The following is a 25,186-nucleotide window of genomic DNA, read 5'->3' as shown; positions in this document are numbered from 1 at the left end:
ATCTTAAGTGTGAGTAAGTTCAGGCTAGTTATGGCACACTATGTATTTTCTCAATTAATGGATATTAAAAGACAATCCCATATCACTCGGGGTCATCACAATATTTGGACATTAAAAAGGGGTCCTTGTCTTCCAAAACATACACCAGACATAGCCTGACATAGGAAAATTCAAATCCTTCAATATTTCAGAGAATAAATGATCAATATGTCATTATTAAATATGTAAAGAAATTATGTTCAAATTCTGAATGACTGAATTTCTCATTATTTAAATGAGGAAAGAAAAAGCTGCAGCCGAATTTAACCTCAGATGGTTTAATAGAGGGATCTTATTCACTATATACAGGATTCTCTAACGACAGTGGGCTGGTCCCAGCCGGGCGACCCGACCGACACGGAAACCCCGGGGCAGCGCAGGGGCCACTAAAAGTTGACCGTCTTGGCCGGCTTCACGTCTTCCGTTTCGGACAAGAGCCAGCGGTAAGTACGATGGCGCCGCAGCACCTCAATGGCCTTGAGCTCCAGGGGTGTGGCCTGAATTCCAAGGTCTTCCAAGCCAGGCAGGTGGGGCAACAGCATGTCCGTGAGGTGAAGCTGTGGACACACAGAACCATGGAGAGCTCTGAGACCTGACCAAGAACACAAAGTGCCATCTCACCGAACCCTGAAACACTCAAGTTGGCCTGAGTCCCATCCCCGAGACTTGTCTCCAAAGGACACGTGGCTGCTTTTGATTCCTGCACCTCACTAAAAGTAGACCACAGAAAGAGTTTAAGGGAAGGAAAAAGGCAAGGTCACCAAATATCAGTGCAAACAGCTCTACCCACGAACACAGAACACTGGCTCTAGATGAGCCATTCCCCAGACTGAACCAGAATCAATTTGCAATGGAGAAGCACCAGTCACATTGTCAAGGTGGCTTCACAGGAGGTTCAGGAAGAAAATAAAACAGGGCCTAATGCAGAAGCAGCCCATTCCCCAATTCTCCCTTGTGCACGGGTTTCCTGCTTCCATTCACACTGCTGAATTAAGGAGATAACTGGCATTTGTTCCTTGCTCATTAAGAGATAATCCATTAACCTTTATGCTCCTACTATACTTCATCTGGTTGATCGATGCTCACCAAGATCTAAAACACCAAACCCATCTTGTTTGTAGAGGAGAATGAGCTGGAAGACTTCCACAATCCCAGACCATCCACAAGCACACGAAGAGAATCAATACGCATATAGAGCAACTCGCTCCTTCATCCTCCCCACCTGACAAGGTCTGCAATTTTGATCGGAGTGCTGTGAGGCAGCCTCCAAATCCAAAGCCCATTCGGCCTACTGTATCCACACCCACTCCATTATCAGTGTAAGAGACACATTTGCACGTATTCAGTCAGTCCTCCTGTCTGGTTTTTCATGAACGTAGAAGGGGTATCTTGAAAACGGTCTCAGCTTTCCAGACACAGCCAGTCAGAGGGGAGGATCAGGCCTGCCCCATTCACATCTGCTCCCCGAGGACTACTTTCTCATCTTCTCTATGTTTTAACTTTTAGGTAACATTCAGAGGATCATTTGGCTATTCTTGCTGAGAAAAGGTCAATAGGTCTTCAAAGATAGAGACAATACAGAATTTTTATTTTATTTTGTGTTCTTCCTCGAAATACTTTTACCCACAGTGTGGGAGACCGGCACGGGAGACAGCAAGACAGAAAGAGCCAGAGCTCTGGAACCCAACACACTGTAGAGGGACAAGACAGGCAGGCAGCCCAAGACTGGTCAAGAGAATGAGAAAGGAATAATCGACCTACCTGGATTAGGGTAGGCAGAGTGGACACCTTTCTTTAAGCCAAAAATGCTCAATATTATTGCATACACCTTCAGAATAAAAAGTTGAAAAACAAAACAAAACAAAGGGCCTGGAGAGGCAGGAGTAGTAAGATCTGACATATATTTTGAGAGTTGCCTGAATAATACCTGTTGATGGTCTACGGCTGTGCTGCCTAGTACAGTAGCCACTGGCCAAATGTAATTTTCATTTAAGTTTAATTAAAATTAAATAAACTTAAAATCTTATTTTTGCTGTTGCACTAGCCATATTTCAAATGTTCCCAACAGTCCTATGTTGCTAGTCGCTACATTTTTTTTTATTATGTTATGTTAATCACCATACATTACATCATTAGTCGCTACATTTTGAACACTGTAGATTACAGAACATTTCCGTCACTGCAGAAAGTTATGCTGGACAATACTGGTTTAGACTGGTAAGAGAAAGGAGCAAATCAGGGGAGAATTCCTAGGTTTTTGGCTTGAGCAACAGAGAGAACAGTGATCTCATTAACATAAGATGAGAGAGGCCAGGAGAGAAGCAGGTTTGCAGTTCTATTTGTGGAGATGTTAAGTTTCAGGAAACTGTATTAGACCCAAATAGATATAAGAGTCTGCAGCTGGGGAAGGTGGGGGGCGATTCAAGGCTGGAGATAAAAATGCAGCTGTGAGCTCACAGACAGCAGCTGGGGCATGGGACGAGGGGAGGGTCGTTCAGAGAATGAGCAAAGATACAAAAGGGCTGAGGACAGAGCTTGTCAGTCCCCCAACATTTACAGATCAGGGAGAAGAGGGCAAACCAGGAAGGGAAACCAAAAAGCATGGCCGAGTGAGAGGAAGAAAAGCAAGGGAATACAGAGATGGCCAGAAAACAGACTGGCAAGTGAGGGTTCAGGGAAAGAAGGGGTGATCACAGGTAATCTGGAAAAGAGCAGCTTGTGGGGAGAAATGGGAATAAGAGCCTGAATGGAGTGGGTTAGAAAGACTGAGGTAAGCAACGGTTAACAGCAGGAATAGACAGCTCTTCTGAAGAGTTTGGACTCAAAAGGACCCAGGAACAGGATGGTGGCTAGAAGGGACAAAGGGGAAGGGAGGGTTTCACCTTTAAAAAAACGGAGCCCTGAAGGCATGTTTGTGTGCCGTAGAGAATGATCCAGCAGAAAAGGAAAACAGACCACTTGTTGGAGAGAAACTAAGGCAGCACCCCCACAGCTGAAGCAGGCTGAGGCGGGGTGAGTTTCAGGGCCCAAACCACAGGGCTCGCCTCAGAAGGATAGTGGACAAGAGCATGCAAATAACCCAAGCCAGCAAGCGAACAAAAATCAATTCTAACTTATCCATCTCTAGCTCTCTGCCCCGTACCTGGGCAGGCAGATGTTCATCACATACTCACCCGCTCCACTTTATCCCTTGTTGTCCAAGGCTCAAATGGACTCATTTCAAAGAGTCGTGCTAGCCATCTGGAAAAAGGCATAAATATAGCGCATGTGATAAGCATCTCCATACCCAATACTCAAGCTAGCCTGCAAGAAGCATCAGGAGAAAGGCTGCATAGAGGCAGGGGCTCACTGATTGTTTTGTTTTTAAGAAAATAACCAATATCCTGGCACCACTACCTGTGAGGTTACCTTTCCTCTCAAGCTAACCCAGCCTGACTGCCCTCACTGAGAGCAGCCCTGTTCTCCACGGAAGACACAACAAATCCGAACAACTGAAAATTAAAATAAAGCCATTACTACCAACAAAACAAACAAAAAATATCTGACATTCAGAGAAGTCAGTGCCATCTAATCTAATTTAAACCTCAGACATTCAGATATGCTTCTGTTAAGAACGTGGGCCGAGCTGAGTAGTATTTAAGATGCAAATTGTAATCCTTAAAAGCAGGCGCCCCAAGGGAACCAAAAAAATTCAAAAGTAAGAAGAAGCCTAAGACGGATGATTCAAATCAGGAAGCAAACATAAAACCCAAGACAAGAGAGCCGCCTGCTTCAATTAATGCCATCTCTCCACTCTTACTGAAAACAGGGTTTTCCTTATCTGCCACCAAGTTCCTGTTAAGTATCCTCGGGGCAGGGGGTTTCAGCCTGCATCCAGGGTACCCTAGGAATTCCTCAGGGCCCCCACAGAGCACTGGGGGCAAAGGCTGGGAGTACGTGTTCTGAGGATCGCCCCTCACTACAGCTAGAGCAGCTCTGCTTCTATCTGATTTACCTAGTAGGTCTCCAGGGGGTTACTGAATGCGGGTCCCACAGCTTTCTAAAAACTTAAAAACATCACTCCAACGTGCATAAAAAAATGAAAAAGGAAGCTGAAGATGGGTCAAAATTTCTCTGGGAACAAAGTCTCAGATTCCAGACAACCTGTCCCGATGGCACTTTACTGGGCTATTATAGCGTAATTAAAACACCCCCCACAAACCTCCAACTCTCTGTGCTCTGGCTGTGTGTTAACAGAGGACCTCCGCGGTCCATTTCCGTGCCCTCGGTGGGCCACTCCGTTTGCATATGGCAACTCCACTATGCAGTAACTCTCAATTCCATGCACAGCCAAGGAAGCAGCTCCCAGCGGTCTGGCTGCACCAAAGCCGCCATCAGAATGACCTCACTACCGACTCCAGTGGATACTTTTAAGTCCTTCACCTTATCTGACTTTTCCGTAGCCTTTTATTCCACAAATACTGACAGAGTACCTACTGTGTGCCAAGCACTGTCCCAGGTGCAGGAGGTACAGAAGTGAACAAACAGCCTCGCTTCCCTTCTTGAAACAGTCATTTCCTCCCTAAAACACCCCCTATCCCCTTGATATCTAGGCTTCCAAATGCTCCACTTTTTTCACTTACATGTATGACTCACTTTGCTCTTCTTGATAAATTTCCCTGACTCTGCAGGTCCTTTAAATGGAGGTATTCCTCGTGCTTGGCCCCCAACCCTCCTCCTTCACATATACTTCATGCTCTTCCCTAACCTACGTCAGTCACGGAGTGAGAATGAAGTAGACGGCTTGAAAAACAGAACACCCCCAATAAATAGTATCATCACACTGCATTCTGCCTATTTTTCTGACATGTGTGTTAGAGCACAAGCTTTCTAAGGGTTTCGTATAATATCTTGAGTCCCTAGTGCCTTGCCTCAGACATAGTAGGCATTCAAGAAATATTTGTTGAATGAATGCAGGAGTGAAGTGCCATGTTGGTTTATAAGCCAATCCCTGGCAAACTGGATGTGAAGGTCTCCCTGACCAGACCACTAGTATGTGACATGATCATTCTGAGATTCTAAACCTGCAAAGGGAAGAAGTGAATCAAGAGGCAGGACAAGAAGAAGATAAGGCAACCACAAGGTCAAGTCTGAATCAACCCAGCTCCTTTCCCCAATTATATGATCAGACTGGTTTAATAAAGAAGGATCCTTTCCCATGTGTGGGTGAGTGATTTAGGGAAATCTGATTGCTCCTTCATACAACCTGCCGAGCAAGACACTTCTCCAAATTAAAACTCCGTGGTTTCTAATGAGAGAATCTGAAGAACTGCAGATTTAACCTCTCAACACACGTTGTTTTTCTCATCCACACTAATCCACATTTCCCTTTCTTAGACACCTCTGGTTCTGTCCTAGACTAACATCAAGACATCAGGAGCACCTCCTAATTAAGAGACAGAGGCTCTACTATAACGAACATACTCCGTATAACCCTAAATGACAGCATTACAAACAAATGTATGGAGTTAGCTCTACTTTAGAAGGCATAAAAAGAAACACTTTACTTACCGATAGGCAAAATGCGGCAAAGGGTACGGCAGGAAGGGTCTGTGAGCCACAGCAAAGACATACTGCACCAGGTCAAAAAGGACGTACTGACTGGGCCTACAAAAAGAAAACTTACAGTTCTCCAAATTATTGGCTCCTTACAGATTTTCTTTTCAAATTTAACAAAATAACATTTTCCTTATGAAAGAGGAAACACATATGCACTGCAGTAAATACAGACTGGCACAAAGAAAACTCACCCATAATCCCATCAAAAAAAAAGTTAATATATTTAATGTAGCCTTCTCATCCCCTTACATATACACATTTTTTTGCTTTTATAAATGTAAGATTACATAGGTCATCCTATTCTGTAATGTCTTTCATTTAACATTAAATCCCAATCACCTTTCTATGTCACTCAATATTCTAGCGCATATTTAATGATCACATAAATTGCACTGCATGTAATCATAACTATTTGATAAATTCCCAAATTGGGGGATATGGAAGCTATTAAAATATATTTTTCCTTTATAAGATAATGCTTTAATGAACATTCTTACAGTAAACATTTATACTTATCCATAATTATGTATTTATAATGTATTCTAGAAGTGGAACTGGCTCAGAGTATGCTTAGAAATTTTAAGGCTTTTATTGAATACTTCCATACTGCCTTCCAAAAAGGTCCTATCAATTCACATAAAATGCTAGCAGCCCCCTCGCCAAAAATGAGTTTAGTCATAAAACTGTGCCAATCTGCTGGGTAAAAAAGGTACCCCAACATTCTAATTTGCATTACTTTAATGATAGAGATTTATTTATTTTTCTTTATACAGTTTTACCTACTACCTACATACACTTCTTTCTTTTCTCTCTTTCCTCCTGAAGTCCCGTCTATAAAGAATGATTTGTAAGAATTCTTTATATATACATATATATGTGTGTGTGTGTGTGTATATGTATTTAGAGAGAGAGAGAGAGAGAGAATAAGAGAGTGAGAGAGAAAGCGCGCATGCATGAGGAGGAGAGGGAGAGGCAGACTCCCCACCAAGCAGGGAGACTGATGTGGGGCTCAATCCCAGGACCCCGGGACCACAACCGAAAGCAGACACTCAACCGACTTGAGCTGAAAGCAGATGCTCAACCGACTGAGCCACCCAGGTGCCCCAGAATTCTTTATATTTTAATGATATAGTTGGAAATATTTTTTACTGTTTGTATTTCACTTTTTAATGTTTAACTGTTTTGTGGCATACACAAGTTTAAACATTTCACTTAAGCAAAAGTTCGGATTTATTTTATGGTTTGATTTTATATTTAGAAAATCCCTCTACAGTAACCAGTGACATAAATTCCCACATATTTTTTCTTTTTATTTTAAAGGATTTTATTTATTTATTTGAGAGAGAGCACGAGAGGGGGAGGGTCAGAGGGAGAAGCAGACTCCCCGCTGGTTGGGGAGCCTGATGTGGGGCTCGATCTGGGACTCCGGGATCATGACCTGAGCCGAAGCAGATGCTTAACCAACTTGAGCCACCCAGGCGCACCCTGACTTATTTTTTCTAATGCTTTGGGGTTCTTTAATCCATAACATACTTTCCTTCTGCAAAGTATTTTTGTATTGATATAAGGTAAAGGTATAAGACTATTTACTGAATCATCTATCCTGTCCCCATATTTTGAAATGTCACATACTGTGTTCACTTCAGCAGCACATATACTAAAATTGAAATGTCACATACTATATATTCTTACATATATTTGAGACTGCTTCTGGACTTTCTATCCCACAGATCTGAATAATTTTGTACTGGTACAACCTAGCTTTAGTAATTATTATTGCTTATAATACATTTTAATATCTCTTCTCCCGTTTGCCTAGTCCCCTTTGCCTCAGAAAGCCTGTGAGAGCTCAAGAGTTGAATGAACATAATTCAGTGAGAAACGCCTCATTCTGACATTTTAACAAACAAAAACAAAAAACGTGAAAATGTCAGCGAGGGGAACTACCAGACAAAGGCCTCAAGTAGCTTCCTTCAAGTTCCAGAAGGATGTGTAAGGATCACTGCAGGGCATACAAGCTATGCCAAAGAACAATTTGTAATCTTCACAATGACAAGCAATACTGGTATCATGGGTAAACTAATTATATGTAATATACTTGCTCTTCAGCTGCTCTGAAGCACTTTGTGTTCCATTAACTGTGACTCAAGGACCGGTTTAAGTGCCTCTGCTCACAGAGAAAGGCACACTGAAGCCTGTGTCTTTCCCAGCTTAGGTTTCATGGTTCAGCATCGTAGTCATTCCTTTGCAAATAGCCTCAGCAAAACCTTGTCCCCCAGCCACCTCTCCACTGTACTAGCGTAGCCAAGTCCCTCCTCTGGCTCATGCAAGTATCTGCCTTCTTTGTGCCAGAACCCCAGCAAGACAGAGCTGGAGAGAAAATACAACTGGGCTACCTGGCCTCACCTATATTTCTGATCACTAACTTCAAATGGAAGACTCCGTTCTGCTTTGCTACCCTACTATGCTCTCCCAAGAGGTGTTCTTCTGTGCTCCCAGGGAATACTTCCTATCTTCTCCTCGGTCCTCAAGGTTTCCATATACCTCTCTGACCCACCCCACCCTGCCTTTTAGCTGATGATCTCCCCACTCGTCATCATTTTCTTAATGGTGCCTTGTGAAGTACGGAAGTTTTCCATTTTGGCAGTGTCTAATTTATCAGTTTTTCCTTTTATGAAGTATGCTGTTGATATCACATCTAAAAAAATCTCTGCCTGGGGCACCTGGTGGCTCAGACAGGTAAGCGTCCAACTCATGGTTTTGGTTCTGGTCATGTCTCCAGTTGTGAGATCAAGCCCCGTGTCCAACTCCACACTCAATGCCAAGTCTGCTTGAGAGTCTTCCACCCTCCCTCTCCCTCCCCCTCTGCTCCTCCCCCCACTCACACTCCCTCTAAAATAAATAAATAAATAAATAAATAAATAAATATCTTAAAAAAATAAAAAATCTCTGCTTAGCCCAAGGTCTAGAAGATTATTTTTCTTCCAAAGTTTTATAGTGTTAACTCTTACATTTAGGTCTCTAATATGTTTTGAGTTAATATTTTCATGTATTGTGTGAAGTTAAGGGCGTATGTTCAATTTTTTGCATGTGGATTTCCCAGGACCGTTTGTGGAAAAGATTATTCTTTCCCCATGAAGTGTCACAGCACTTTTGTCAAAAATCAATCATCCATAAACAGAAAGGTTGATTTCTAGACTATCAATTCTGTTTAATTCATCTATATTCTATTCTAATGCCAGTATCACAGTCTTTATAACTGTGGTTTTAGAGTACATTTTGGAATTAGGAAATTTAAGTGCTCCAACTTTAGTCTTGTCAAAATGGTTTTGGCTATTGTGGATCTTTGCATTTCCCTATAAATTTAGAATTAATCTGTCAATTTTTGCAAAAAAAACAAAAAACCTGCTGGACTACAGATAGGATTGGGTTGCATAAATAGATGAATTTGTGGAAAACTGCCATTTTAACAATATTGGCTCTTTCAGTCCATGACCAGGAGATGTCTGTTTACTTAACTCTTCTTTAATTTCCCTCAGCAGTGTTCTGCAAGTTTCTAGATACAGGTCTTGTATTTGTTAAATTTATACCTAAGTACTGTATTCTTTTGATGCTATTGTGAATAAAATTATTTTCTTAATTTTATTTTCAGATTGTTCATTTGCGAATATATGGAAACTGAGTTTTATATACCGATCCTGTACCTGTGACCTTGTTGACTTTATTAGTTCTCATAGTTTTATGTACATGTGTGTCTATCAAGAGATATTTAATGAATGAATGATAGAATGGACCAACATCCTATAGTTAATAACTATGAAAAAACTAGAAGCAAAATTAAGGTCTTATGCTTTTGCCTTCACCTCAAAGTGTCTGAGAAATAAGCAAAGTTTTCCCCTGGGCTAAAGAGTCAAAAAGAGAAACGCAGGTGCCTATCTAGAGTTCGCACACACAAAATGGGTACACTGCCATGCCTAGCACTTCCTTTCCCACCAACATGCCAAACAAGTATGGCGCACTGCAGCTCAGCAAAGAGACTGGAAGGGGCTGGGCAAAGGTAAAGAGGGAAATGGCTAACTCCTCCCAGAGTTATTTCCAGCAAGTAGTAAGCAAAATCTGTAAAGCCATTTCTATTCTTCTTTTCTTCAGAATCCTAGTGTAACTACCATTTGACTAGAGTCAGAAGTCTTTGAGTCTAGTGATTTATGGACCCGGAGCTGAACACAATTTTTGTGACTAATTCTCCTGGAGTATATAACTCTGTGCTAACACAGTGAACTAGGAACTCAAGAGAGGGGCACATATCTTGCAGCCGCTAGATACAGAAACACAATATGATTTTTTACACTGACAAAAATTTTACTTAAACTAAGCCTATAACAATAGTGAAAAACATAACAATGTATGAATTCATAATCCTGGGAATATATACTATGTTTCCTGGCTTAAAAAGAAAAGTGTCTTTTCTCTGGAAGCAAATATTTCTTAGGAATTAAGCTATCACTTAGTTGTTCAATCAGATTCTCACCTTCCATGGAACATCAGGTGTCATTAGTTTTGCTTCATAGAATGACAGGGTTCTAGGCCAATTATTAGGTGATTTGGTACCTATCAATCTGGTGGACTGAGTCTTAATTTCTTCATTTTAGTTAAGTCAGAAAAAAGGTCCTAAATCCAGCTGTGACAGGATTTAATAAAATCAGGTAAGTCATACAGCTTAACTGTGCCCCATCTGTCCTAAGAGCAAAGAGAGCATATTATAAATGATCAGTCTTGTACAGCACAAGCAACTGTACCCTAAACCATCCATCTCCAACCTTTTGGGGGCATTGCAATACTCTATCAAAAGCAATTTAATTTTGCAACTGTACTTATTCCCTAAAAGTATTCTGGTTGTGTTTCTGAATCTATAGTAACATTCTTTATATGTTAAAACATCACTGGAGTAGTACAAAAGCATCCTTGGTGATCACTGGACTAAGTATATGTAATAGTCTAGGGCAATTGGTTCTCTCAGACTTTGGTGACAGAAAAATCACTTATTAAAGCAGATTCCCAGTTCACTCAAAATTCTGATTTAATAGAACCGTTCAGGAGATTCTGACAATAGCGGCCTTTGGACAGCTCTTTGAGACACACTGACCTCAGGGCTAAGGGAATAAAATTTCTGGAATAAGTACAGTTGAAGAAAAACACTAAAAATGCAACAAATCTGTAGTGACATGTTTAAAAGTTATTGTTCTTGTAAATCATTACAATTTGTTCATTTTAACAGGTAGCACAATTTTAAAGTCAAACTCTAGTCACCTACCCAACGAAGGCAAAAGATTTCCCTCTGGAATCTGGATCCTTAATTGCATTAACAATTCCTTTTGATACATCTACAACCTGTAAGAAATCATAACACGTGTTTAAATAATTGTTGAAAGAGAAAAACAGAGGGATGGGGAGATGGAGGGTGAGAGGGAGGGAGGGAGGAAGGAAAGCAGGCCACATCAATCACAACCAAAAAATAAAAAAAATTTTAAAAATAAGTTCAAATAATGGCATTGTCCTTTTTTTTTTTTTTAAGATTTTATTTATTTATTTGACATAGAGAGAGAGAGAGAACAAGTAGGCAGAGAGGCAGGCAGAGGGAGAGGGAGAAGCAGGCTCCCTGCTGAGCAGGGAGCCCGATGCGAGGCTCGATCTCAGGACCCTGGGATCATGACCTGAGCCGAAGGCAGTCGCTTAACTGGCTGAGCCACCCAGGTGCTCCCTGGCATTGTCCTTTTTGAGAAAGCTCCTTAAAGAACCCACTCCTCAAGGGCTCAAATGGTCTACGTATTGGAAGGTTCGCCTAAATATTTTTTCTAGTCAGAACATGTTCACACTCAGACAGCTGCTGAGGCCTTCTGATTGGACTCTGCTCACTATCTCTGCAATCTCACCCCTTATCATTCGTCCTAACGCTGTTACCATGCCGCACAAATTAGTAGGCGGAATCCTATGGAACTGCCAATATCCTACCATTTTGACTTTCCCAAATAATAATCTTATATGATTTCAGACCCCATGGTTTTCAATCGGGGGTGATTTTGGCTTCTCCTGGAAGGCCCTTTTGGCAAAATGCCTGGAGAGGTTTGTAGTTGTCACAACTGGGGAGGTAGTGCTACTGCCATCTGGTGGCCGGCGGCCAGGACTGCTGCTGAACAGTCTACTGTAACAGCCCCTCCAACAAAGAATTATCCGGCCCAAAATGTCAATAGTGCCGCAGGTGAGAAACCCTGTTTTCAACATAATATGGAACCCAACATGCTCTTACCTCTGGACCCCTGTACACACTGTTCCTTCTGCTTGGAATGCTCTTCCCCAAACACCTTCATCTGACTTGCTGCTAGCCATCTTTAAGGTCTTACCTTCAATGCCGTTTCCTGTGGGAAGCTATCCCTGAACCTCAAGCCTGGATTCAGTGTCCCTCTGCTGTATTACATAAATCCTCTCCCTATCACAGCACTTACCACACTGCATGACAACTGCTTTGCTAGCCTGCCTCTGACTGAGGCCAACGTGAGGAGAGCAATCTGTGTCTAGTTCATATCTCTATATTCCCAGTGATGTGTACAGTGTGCCTAGCACATTCAATCTATTTTTCTTAAGTGAGCAAACAAGTGAACACACAGAGAATACATGTACCTCTTAGGTAAACTGAGAGGCAAGCAGTTGGAGCAAGTTGAAAAGAAAAAATGATGGAGTTACAGGATTAGGATAAAACCAGAAAACTGATCACCTGCCTCTGAATCCGCCAAAGCCCCTTCATCCGGGGTACTTACGTATACTGGTTGCTTCACTGTCTTCTTGCCCAAGGAAATAAGAGGTACACCACCAAACCAGCGAGTATCTGACAGAAGAAAGAGAAGTATGCTTTAGAAGGCCTCGACTACTAGAAGCCTCACCAATCTCCATATGCTCCAGGTTAGCAGAATCATTTTGCATAACTGAAATAATGGAATAAATGTAGCTGACATTGAGGAAGCTAATGGGCAGCCACTTGTTTGTCAGATAACAAACACGGAAAGTAAAAAGGCCAAATTTTTAAGGACGTGGAGAGCAAGGGAAAATGGTCAAATGGCTTGGCCACTTGGTGCATGGCCACTCCCAAGATGGGAAAATCACTGCACCCCATTCTAAGGAGGAACATAGGAATCAGTAGATCAGCAACACAACATGGGTAACTCAGAAAAGACCACTCTGGTAAAAAATGGAAATTTAGGATATGATGAATGCATTACCACAAATATGTGGGAAATGAAAAGATTATTTAATATATGGTGCTGAGACAATCATTTTACTAAAATGAGAAAAAAAGAGAGGAAGGGAGGGAGAAAAGGCTCATATCTCACCATAAACCAAAGCAAATCCCAAGTGGATTGAATGTAAAGGTTAAAAAAAAAGCCTTACAAAAAAACTTTTAAAGTAGACATTATTTATAAGAGCATCAAAAAGAATAAAGCACTCAGGAATAAATGTAACCAAATTGGCTAAAGACTTGCACACTGAAAACTGTAAAACACTGCAGAAATAAAACTTTTTAACGATTTATTTATTTGAGAGAGAGTAAGAAAGAGAGTGGGGAGAGAGGCAGAGAGAGAGGGGGAGAGAGAATGTCAAGCAGACTGCAAGCTGAGGGCAGAGCCTGACGTGGGCTTTATCACACGACCCTGAGATCATAACCTGAGGCAAAACCAAGAGTTGGATGCTTAACCAACTGAGCCACCCAGGCGCCCCACTGAAAGAAATTTATTTAATAAGCCACAAATAAATAGAAATACATCTCATGTTCATGGTGGAAGACAACACTGTTAATATGTCAAACCACCCAAAGAAATCTACCGGTAATGCAATCCCTATCAAAATCCCAATGGTATATTCTGCAGAAGTATAGAAAGCTCCATCTTAAAATTCATATGGAATCTTCAGGGACCCTAAATAGCCAAAACCATTTTGAGAAAGAAAAACAAAGTTAGATCATATGGGAGATTTCAAAACTTACTACAAAGCTACAGTAATCCAGATCCAAACTGTGGCATAAAGATAGACATATAAACCAGTGGAATAGAATAGAGAGAAATAACTTTTGTATGTATGGTTAAATGATTTTTTTGACATAGTGCCGAGACCATTCAATGGGGAAATGACAGTGTTTTCAATGACATCAGTTTCAATGATGCTGGGAGAACTGAATATCCATATATAAAAGAATAAAGTTGGACCTCTACCTTACACCATATACAAAAATTAACTCAAAATGGATCAAAGACTTAAACATAACAGCTACAACTACAAAATCCTTATAAGAAAATATGGGGGAAAGTTTCATGACACTGGATTTAGCAATGATTTCTTGGCTATGATACTAAAACATAGGAAACACAAGTAAAAACAGATAAGAAATGAATTTGGGGAAGGGAGGGAAGACAGTGACATAATTCAGTCCAAATCAGATGATAAATTTTATTTTATTTTAATTAATTAGTTAATTAATTTAGTAGGCTCCATGCCCAGTGCAGAGCCCAACATGGGGCCTGAATTCACAACTCTGAGATCAAGACCTGAGCTGAGATCAAGAGTCAGAAGCTTAACCAACTGAGCCACCCAGGCACCTCAGTAAATTTTATATTATATGTTTTTTACCACAATTTTTTTTAAATTGGAAATTAATACAGAATATGAAAAGACATGAGCAATCAGAGTGAAAAAACACAGGATAAAAATATCTAAATTGGATAAATGAACTGTGGTCTATACATACAATGGAATATCATTCAGTTATAAAAAAGAAATGAGCTATCAGCCATTGAAAGACATGAAGGAAGCTTAAATGCAGAGGCTAAGTGAAGGAAGCCAATCTGAAAAGGCGACATAGCATATTATTCCAACTATATGATATTCTAGAAAAAGCAACTATGGAGACAGAAAAAGATGAGTGGTTGTCAGGTATTAGGCGTGTGGGTAGCAGGGTAAGGAGGGAAGGATAAGAAGGTCGAGCACAGGAGATTTTTAAGGCAATGGAACTATTCTCTATGATAATCTAATGGTAGGTAGATGTCATTATACATTTGTCGAAATCCACAGAATGTACAACATAAAGAATGAATCCTAATGCAAATTATGGACTTAAGTTAATAATAATGTATCAATATTGGCTCATCAATTTAACAAATGTACCACACTAATGCCAGGTGTTAATAATAGAGAAAAGTGGGTGCCTGGGTGGCTCAGTCGGCTAAGCATCTGCCTTCGGCTCAGGACATGATCTTGGAATCCTGGGATCGAGCCCACGTTGGGCTCCATGCTCAGCAGGGAGTCTGCTTCTCCTCCCTCTGCTGCTCTCCCTGCTTGTGGTCTCTGTCAAATAAATAAATAAAATCTTAAAAAAAAAATAATAGACAAAAGTGTTGTGGGCAGAGATCGAGGGTTTAAAGGGTATGTGAGAACTCTGTGCTTTCCATCCAACTTTTCTGTAAACCTAAAACTACTGTAAAAAAATAAAGTCTATTAATTTTAAAACAATTTAAGTAAATATGCCAGCAACAAAAAATAACAGTAAATATGACAAAAATGTTATAATATGTAGTCTAAATCAGTAAGAAAAACATCTCTCAAAAAAACAAATACACATAGGCAAAGGACGTATAAAGAAAACTGGAAGAAAAAATATGAATAGCTAACAAGGAGAAACAGGAAGCAACTGATAAAACTGTACCCCACCAACCATCCTAGGACTTCCTAGGAGGGTCAGAATCCTCTCCTAATACATAAGTGAATAAATTGAGAGGTAACTGGTAATTTGATAGAATCGGAAACTAAAGCTGGGTTCTTATCACAGACTTTAAAAATGTATTCTCCCTTCCCACCCCCACAAATGTACAGGGAAGTCACTTTTTTTACCTGTAAAATCTAAAAATCTCATCACTTAGTCAAGGAGACTGATTTCTTCTGCCAAGACAAGTCTAATTATTAAGCAAACAAAGCCTGAGAGCAAGCATAACACGATGCCCAGCCCATGAAAGCAGTTTACATACCAGTTTAACAAAGGCCAAATTCCTATTTATTAGTCCCTAATCCCATTCCACAGAAATTGCTATTAACAAGGAAGACTGACATGACCTTAGGATCATGAGGTTGAGCCCCGTGTCGGGCTCTGCATTCAGTGAGGAGTCTGCTTGAGATTCTCTCTCTCCCTCTGCCCTCCCCCTGCTCGCGCACTCTCTCTCTCTAAAATAAATAAATAAAATCTTTAAAAAACAAACAAACAAGAAATACTGATTACATGCACCTGACAAACTACGATGCTGCCTCTTTGTCTTTCAAAATCAACATCCAAGGGACTTGGCAATCAGACTGAAAGTGAGAAAGTAGTTACGAGGGGCTTCATGTGAAAAATAGAAGTAAGGCCAATATTTAAGCACTGACTACGGGCTACTTCATTTCAGTAACACGCCACTCTTGAGACAGACATTTTCATCTCCATTTCAATATACAAGGAAGCTGCCCCTCGTACACCTGCCACAGTCACAGAGCTAGTCAGTCTCTGTCTCCCAAGGCTGCACTCTTCCCGTGAATCTAAGGTGCTTCTTTTCTTAGACAGTAATGAAGACCACACTAGGCACATTGAACCTTTGGGGAGAAAAAGGCAACTGGGGAAGAGAAAATATACCTCAGTCTGTCGAGTCAGAGAACCCTGTTAGCTTGCACTTAACTTCAACCTGGTTAACCGGTATCCTCTTTTCTACTACTAAGAATACAAGAGAGAATACATACTTGCAAAATGATTGAGGAATCTATCCTCTCTTCCAAAGATGTCCGATGGCTTTATGATGATGGCTTCCGGAAATGCATCTCTCACTTCCTTCTCTCCAACAGCCTAAACAACCAACCAAACAAAAAATAGAGCTCAGAGATGAGTGAACAGAGCTTGCGTTCCTTCCACTATCAGGACGTTACTTATATTTCAAAGGTCAGTTTCTCCAGATTAAGGCAGGATTCATAAAAGTCAGTTACATAGAATTTTTTTTTAAATAACATACAAAAGTGCCCTGCCTCTAATGGCTCTTTTTGGGTTTCTTCCTATACTTATCCTGGGGAAGCTTACGCAGAAGAAAGGAGAAAACTCAGAGTAGAATTTTTCCAGCCTCCATTTTTCTTTCTAACCATAGGTTCTCTAGATGGTGTCACCAATCTAGCAGGCTGCCAGACAAAGGAGAGTGTGGTCGGAGGCCATGATATGGAAGTGGCAGCACACATACCTACCCAGAGTGGGGACAGGCCAGGAACCTTCCTAACCTCAACACCCTCGCTTGTTTCCATCTACCTCCTAGACGAGGCCTCTTTCCGTGCAAGTATCAGCACCTTATCCAGCCTTCCTCCCCACCTGCACAGCCACTGCGAGTGACATACATGTCCAGGTGGACTTGAACCTCTGTTTCTTCAGCTTCTCAACTCCAGTGATCTCCTCTTTTCTCCACTTCTGCCCCCTTCAACTCATTCAGGCCATGGACCATATCAACAACTGTGATTACCCTTCTTCTGAAATACTACATGAAGACATCCTGTTCTCAGATGGCAATCTCCCATACTTCCAGCTGCTGCTTCTTCATCACCTGTTCCTGGGATGTCTGGTCATCACCTTCTCAGGAGCGCTAGTCCTCTGATGCTGCTTTCCTCCACATCAAGTCCTCCTAACTTACCTCAGACTAGATTCCATGGCCCAACTTGTCAATCAGTCTCTTACCAATACTGTAAACTATCTCATCCCTTTGTCTTTACTCCTCCACCCACCAGGCAAAATCCCAATTCTGAAACAACCCCATTAGCTTCCTTCTTTGAGCCATGCACTCCCACTGTCTTCAGAGCTAGAGGAAAATAAATACATAAAAATCATAAATTGGACAACTCAATAGCAAAAAAAAAAAAAGTCCCAATTTGATCAAAAAATGGGCAGAAGATCTGAATAGTCATTTTTTCCAAAGAAGACACACAGATGACCAACAGGTACATGAAAAGGTGCCCAAAATCACTAATCATCAGGGAAATGCAAATCAAAACCACAATGAGATATCACCTCCCACCTATTAGCATGGCAATTATCAAAAAGACAAGAAATAACAAATGTTAGTGAGGATGTGGAGAAAAGGGAACCCCTGTGCACTGTTGGTGGGAATGTAAATTGGTGTAGCCACTATGGAAAACAGTATGAGGGTTCCCCAGAAACTTAAAAATATAACTACCATATGATCCAGCAATTCCACTTCTGCTAACATGTCCAAAGGAAATAAAAACACTAACTTGAGAAGATATCTGCATCCCCATATTCAGTGCAGCACTATTTACAATCACCATGATATGGAAGCAATCTAAGTGTCCATCAGGAGATGAAGGGTTAAAGATGTCATAAATACACACACACACACAATGCAATTAAAAAAGAAGGAAATCTTGCCATTTGCAACAACATGGATGGACCCTGAAGGCATTATGCTAAGCAAAGTATTCAGACAGAGAAAGACAAATACCATAGATCTCACTTATAAATGGAATAAAAAAAAAAAACAAAAGCAAACAAAAACCCCAGCAAACTCATAGATACAGAGAACAGATGGCCAGAGGCAGGGGTAAAGGGGATCAAAAGGAACAAACTTCTAGTTATAAAATAAATAAGTCTCAGGATGTAACATACAGCATGGCGACTACAGGTAATTTGAAAGTTGCTAATAAAAGAGTAGATCATAAAAGTTCTCATCACAAGGGGCGCCTGGGTGGTTCAGTCGGTTAAGCGTCGGACTGTTGATTTCAGCTCAGGTCATGATCTCAGGGTCATGGGATCAAGCCCCATGTTGGGCTCTGTGCTCAGCAGGGAGGCTGCTTGTCCCTCTCCCTCTGTTCCTCCTCCCGCTCATGTTCTCTCTCTCTCTTTCTCAAATAAATAAATAAAATCTTAAAAAAACAAAAAGTTCTCATCACAAAAAAAAAAAATCTTTATTTGTGGTGATGTTAACCAGACTTATTGTGGAGATCACTTCACAATATATACATATGTCAAATCATTACATTATACACCTGAAACTAATATAATGTATGTCAATTACACCTGAATTCAAAAAATCATAAATTGCTGCCACTTATATACTCATGTCATAAATTTTAACTGGGACTTCAACATAACCCAAGTACTGTTTTCTTCTAATTAGCTGTTCTCTCCTATGACAATTTCAAACATTCTCTATTCTATTCAAATTCCTCCCTTACTATGCTTTCTTCCAATAAATGACTTCACCTTCTCATTCAAAGAGAAGATATGGCAGCAAACAAAAACCACCTCAAGTTCCCACCAGAAAATCCACAACTCTCCTCCTTTCTTATCTTCCCTGCTCCAGGACTCACTTCCATTCACTTTCTCAGGAACCTGCCCAACTGACTCTCTCCTTTATCCTCAGTCTCACTCTTTACCAGCACCTTCTCACCAGCACTTACACAATGTCAAGATCTTCCACCTTAAAAGAAAAACGATTCTCAACTCCACGTGCCCCTTCAGCTTCTTGCCCCATCCCTCTTCTTACCAAACCACTTAAAAATGCCACCTGCTCTTACTGTCCCCACTGCCTCAGCTCCTGCTCACTCTTTGTTCACCTGTGCTCTAGATTCTGCCCCAACACTTGCACCCAAACCATTCTTAATCAGATCAAAAATGACCTCCATCCATATTGGTAGATCCAAGGTGACTTTCCAGTTCTCACCTCACTCAGCTTCTCATTGGCATTCATAAGCAACTACTCCCCCCTTGCGACACTGTCTTCCCTTGGCTTCCATGACCTTATACTCTCCTGGTTTCCCTTCTACCTCACCATGTCCACTCCTTCTCAGTCTTTGTTTGTTTGGGTTTTTGCAGGTGCCTCCTTGTCTACCAGAGCACTAATCATTGGTATTCCTCTGAGCCCTGTCCAAAGTTCACTCAATCTACGCTTCCTCACTAGGCAACCTTATTCCCAAACATTGCTTCAATTAACCGGTTTTATTTTTTTTTTAAGATTTTATTTATTTATTTGGGGGAGAGAGAGAAAGAGAGAGAGAGCATGAGCCAGGGGGAGGGGCAGATGGAGAAGCAGGCTCCCCACTGAGCAGGAACCCTAGGATCATGACCCGAGCTGAAGGCAGACGCCCAACTGACTGAGCCACCCAGGCACCCCTAATTAACTGGTTTTGTATCTTCAAACCAGACCTCACTTCTGAGCTCCAGGATCATAAACCCCATTCACCATTGTACTTGGATGATTGACAGACACCTGAAATGCAACCTGAGTCCAAAACTGGATCATCCTCTTCCTTCTCTGTAAATACTATTTTTCTATCTTTGCTGTGCTTTAAGATTACCTAGGGATAGTTAAAAATATCGATGCCCAAGTTCTATCCCCAGAGATTCTACTTTCATTGGTCAGGGTGCAGGATTTTTCAAAGTTCCTAGTGCTTCTAATGGGCAGCTAAGGCTAAGAACCACTGCCCGAAAGCCTTGTCCTTCTCAAGTGTTTCTTCCCTTATTCACCAGCACTACCATCTACCTCGTGGTGTACACCACAGGGCTGGACATCTCTGAGTCTTCTCGCACCACTGACTCCAGCCCCAACCCTGGCCCTTCCAAACAAGCATGGATTCAGACGATTCTGTGAATGCCAGATGCAGGTAGGCAGAGAGTGCATATGCTCATTCTCCCTCATCCATGCGGTATAAAAATGCTGAGGCTTCAATGTGCTGCCAGCCAGTTCCATGACTATGAGAAACAGCTTACACAAAAAGAAGGAGCTGAAAGAATCACAGAGAAACCAAGCTGAAACTCTGATGAACCTTGGCACCAGTGTGGCTAAGTTTCCTTATTGCTGGATTTTTCAGATTACAGGGGCCTATAAACTCCCTTTATATTGAACCAGCTTACACTGAATTTTCAGATGCTAGCAATTAAATGCTCTGAACTGATAAGACAGATGCCCTCTCTACCCCCATTATATGCTCCTACAGCACAGCTCCCTACTTTGCAACACCAGGCACAAGTGGAATTATTTTCCTCAATAGATTAGAAACTAGATAGGAGCTAGGACTGTGTCTGTTTTATTTGCTACTGTATCCCCACCATCTAATACAATATACAGCACACTGTAGGTACTTAATAAATCATTTGTTCAATAAAAGAATGCAGTGGGTCAAAAAGCTGGAGTCCCTGGTAAAGAACTCTGCGGTCCTTACCAATGTGACCCAAAGCAGGCTCATGACAGCAGAAAACAAATGCTAAAGACAGCCCCAGACACTGCAATTCCTTTGAGTCCCTGATAATAAAGACATTTCAGGCTATAGAATGACCCCAAATCAGAATGGTCAATCCCTAGGTACAATCTGGATGACAATGTGGTTTCTGGAAGTATAAAAAGCCTAAATACTAGATTTCCTTGGCAAATATTTATCCCTGTCATCTTCAGCCTTTACATTACCCCTGTAAGAGTAGCATACGAACATACTAGGCACGAGGTTTGAGAAAAAAAGATGGTCTTTCAACCTGTAGGTGATACGGGTAGGACACTTTTGATAGAAATAACTCTACCTTTTATGAGGTTTACTATATAATCCTATTATGTCCCAAGCAACTTTCAGCATTTGAGAACAGGTATCCATCTCTGAAGCCCCTTACCATAGTTCCCTGCAAACAGAAAGCACTCAACCAAAATGTCAGAATACAACACACACATCACACACATCAATCTAATTCTGGATATGGAGAATTAGAAGCCCCTTTTATTTCTGGATATGTCAATGAGAAACCCTTCTCACTTAACTCATGTTTCAAAGGGGCCAAGAAACTCTGGGAACCACTTCCCAAGTCAACTTGTCACCTACCTTATTTCTCAGATATCTAGAAGAGCTTTTAATATCAGCATTCAGATGTGAAACATGAATGAGCTTTTCAACTCCAGCTTCCTTGGACACTTGAGCAATTGCACGGGGAATCTTCACAAAAATATCCTCAAAATCAAAGTTTCTGGAAGAAGGAAAAAAAAAGGGGGGGGGGGAATCAGTTAAGAACACCTGTTTAAGGATTCCAAAGCTTTCTGTGATAAGCTAGTTTTCATACTGTTGCTGGAATTCTTAATAGTTAAAACTTTTAAATGGCAACGATTTAACCCAAAGTCAAAATTAATATATATATGTATATTTTATATATATAAGTTTTACTGCTCATCATCATTACTGTACATAATTTAAACCTTACCATAAGTCATAAATCAGCACACATAATATTCTCTGTGCTCCAGGAATCCCAAGGCTGAGACCCTTTGAGAACATCTGGCTGCAGTGGCTGGGAAGGGAGGGGGGAAGTGTTGGGAGCTGAAAAGGGACCCACTTCTTATCCCCGGGCCTTTGTTTCCCCCAGGGGGAAAAAAAACTAAAAAAATCAGTCACCAGTTTAATCCAATAACATTAACATTACACAATAACATTAATGCTTACACTGTACAAGGCACTGTTATTAGTCACTATAGGAGATTTAAAGTTGAATGAGACTCTCCAAGTCACCAAAGAACTTAGAAATATGTGATGAGGCAGACATAGATTATCAAACTTTAATAAATGTTAAGAAAATGGTATGAACAAAATGTGCAACTATAAGATTAAAACACTATCTGTTGATAAACAACCTACACAAAGGCTAACAAGAACTGTTCAAACCAGTACTCATGTCATCTTTGATTAACAGTGTGAACACTGTTTACGCAAGAAAAACCAATGTTCAGCTTAATGAACAGTAGGATGGGCAAAATCGTCCTGCCTAACCCATCCCAGCTGGACGAATCCAAAACAGGATCAGCCATTATGAACCAACCGGTCATTCCGTCAAGCTGATGACACCAACCACACTGACATAATCCCTACCGGCTTTTTATGGGTAGCGCATCACATTGCTCACTTATACCAGACTTACTGCCAACTGAATCTCCTGAAAGGGGGTTTTTGGGTATGTAAACAGGTGTCCAATGCTTAATGATGGACTAACTAAAAATGTGACAACTACAATTCCTGACATTAGAAGGTACCCAGTGAATGTCTACTGAACCTTAAGATAGCATATGCAAAGAAAAAACAAGAGCCAAAGACTTACTTGGTTTCCCATTCTCGTCCAACAAGATTAATGACCACATTGCTGTGCTTCACTGCTCTTCGGATAGAATCTTTGTTCCTCCCGTCCCATTCCTATAAGAACAACAGCCAGTCAGATGCAAACATAAGGGCAAGTTTCAAAATAGGCCATCTGTTGTAGTCATAATATGGTACCATTTCATACAGGCTCCATTTATTACAAGAGAAATGGTCATGAGGTCTCAAATTCCCTCCTGATTTTCTGACTCTCCTGGAGACAAAAAGATCACAGTATATCTATTTTATTCAGGTAATGAAATGATAGAATTAGAAAAGACAATATTCATTTGTAGTGGGGCACATCCATTTCTGGCCACCCAACTGCCCCTTGCAAGTTTGTAAGGGAATCTGGCTACCAAATCTCCCTTCCTGAAATAGAGCCAAAGAGCCAAGGATCATTTGGGAGGAAAACTGACTTGCCCTTTTTGCAGCAACCAGCTACAGATTGAAGGTAGGAGGAGTATCTCTTAAAGGCTACCATTAAATTGGGAGCATTCATGACTATTTTCTTATCTCTCCTTAATGCTTTCCTCTTTATAAACCCAGATCTAGTCATTTCTTCTAGTCACTTCAGATCTAGTCACTTCAGACATTGAAAACAACACACAGGGAGGAGTGACCTGCCTAAAAGTGCAGGGTGAGCCAATGGCAGATTTCAGTGTAGAACTACATGTCTGAGTGATTCAGGCCTACAGTTAGGTTGACGATTCTTGTCCAAAATGGAGACCAGGGATTAAATTACCTCAAAGATACAGCATTTTCTATGTTAAAATGAAATTGGATTTTTTAAACATTTCGAAGGAAAATAATAAGTAGTAAGAAGTTCTTAGGGTCAAATGCTAAGGGGTATGTATGAGCGAAAGGAGAGTGAGTGAGAAAGGAACAATGGGGCAGGGGGAGTGACTGGGTGGGGCCCACTAACATACCTGTGCAATTTAGAAAGGGCTCCAGAAACCAGACTCAAGAGCAAAAGATGAAGCCCTCAAGAGGAGGAACTAGTTATAACTGATGCAGGAGAGGGGGTACAAGAGACATATAGAGTGACAGCTGGGGAGTCAGACAACTCCATTTGCCTTTTGTGAATGGTGTACAAAGTTATCTCTCCAACCTCTATGTAAAATTTGAAAATACAACCTATCTCAGGGGTTTGCTATGAAGATAAAGTAAGAGACATACAATCTGCAGCACAATGAGTGACACAGCTAATAAAAAAAAACAGTTCTTGGGGCACCTGGGTGGCTCAGTCGGTTAAGCGGCTGCCTTCGGCTCAGGTGACCGAAGGTCACTTTTTTAAAAAAAAAGCAGTTCTACACATAAAAAGCTAAAAAGACTTTTTTTTTTTTTTTAAGATGGCAAGAGTGGGAAAAAAAGAATCCAAGAAGTGGATTCCAAAACTCAGAGTGGAAGAGCTTGGGGTATATCTGCAGGAATGGCACAAGAGAAAAGCCTGGAGAGAAAGAATTAAAAGGAAACCAAATTCCCAGGGATAAGGCCCAGGGGGCACAATCAAGTTAGCAAACCAAGTGGTTGTTCAGACAGCAGTTTCCACCACAGACTAAAGCAGGGAAATCAGTACCTCACACTTAGTATGGTTCACCCTTCTCAAAAATAAACAACAATATAGTGAAGTCTTTCCGTTTTATCTTTCTCATACTTCCCCTTTTGTAAACATTATTATATTCAAGTAATATGCTTGGGGCGCCTGGGTGGCTCAGTTGGTTAAGCGTCCGACTCTTGAGTTAGGCTCAGGTCATGATCTCAAGGTCGTGGGATCAAGCCCCACGTTAGGCTCCATGCTGGGCACAGAGCCTGCTTAAGATTCTCTCTCCCTCTGCCCCTCCCCGCCTTCACGCTCGCTCTCTCTCTCTCTCAAAAAAAAAACGTTATATGTTTAGTCTCTGTATTCTCTATTAACACTGAGAGCTCCCTGTGGTCTTGTTCATCAAGACATGCTCAGAGTTTAGCTCAACGCCAGGCACTCTATAAATACCTGTGGAAAGAATGGAATATGTATCATATATCTCAATTCCAATGACTCCACATCTGCAAGCCAAAGTTTTCACCGATCATTCGTGAAATACTTTAATTTTGAGGATTGACAAAGTGACCAATAATCTCAAGTCACAAAGAAACAGGAAAAAAGCTAAGCTCCTCTAACTGTAAGACCAAGAAGATATTTGAGAATAAGATTTTAGAGAAGACGGCATCAGGGAAATCCAAATCAAAACCTCAATGAGATACCACCTCACACCAGTCAGAATGGCTAAAATTAACAAGTCAGGAAACGACAGATGTTGGTGGGGATGCGGAGAAAGGGGAACCCTCCTACACT

The 25,186-nt window shown here is 41.1% G+C and overlaps 1 protein-coding gene across 1 annotated transcript in view; it reads right to left on the bottom strand.

The window, feature by feature from the left end:
* Positions 1 to 301: 301 nt before the first annotated feature.
* Positions 302 to 25,186, bottom strand: part of NDUFA9 (NADH:ubiquinone oxidoreductase subunit A9) — a 34,979-nt gene continuing 10,094 nt past the window's right edge. Inside the window, exons 4-11 of the mRNA XM_006739631.3 lie at positions 22,817 to 22,908; positions 21,556 to 21,697; positions 16,441 to 16,543; positions 12,450 to 12,517; positions 10,949 to 11,025; positions 5,590 to 5,685; positions 3,213 to 3,279; positions 302 to 596 (exon numbers count right to left, since the gene is read on the bottom strand). Of these exons, the coding sequence (XP_006739694.2) occupies positions 426 to 596; positions 3,213 to 3,279; positions 5,590 to 5,685; positions 10,949 to 11,025; positions 12,450 to 12,517; positions 16,441 to 16,543; positions 21,556 to 21,697; positions 22,817 to 22,908 (816 nt within the window). The 3' untranslated portion in view covers positions 302 to 425. The remainder of the gene's footprint in view (positions 597 to 3,212; positions 3,280 to 5,589; positions 5,686 to 10,948; positions 11,026 to 12,449; positions 12,518 to 16,440; positions 16,544 to 21,555; positions 21,698 to 22,816; positions 22,909 to 25,186) is intronic.

The sequence above is a fragment of the Leptonychotes weddellii genome, chromosome 5 (genome assembly GCF_054177405.1).
Source record: "Leptonychotes weddellii isolate Sample4059 chromosome 5, ASM5417740v2, whole genome shotgun sequence".
Lineage (NCBI taxonomy): Eukaryota > Metazoa > Chordata > Mammalia > Carnivora > Phocidae > Leptonychotes > Leptonychotes weddellii.
This window is presented reverse-complemented; position numbering and strand designations above follow the sequence as displayed.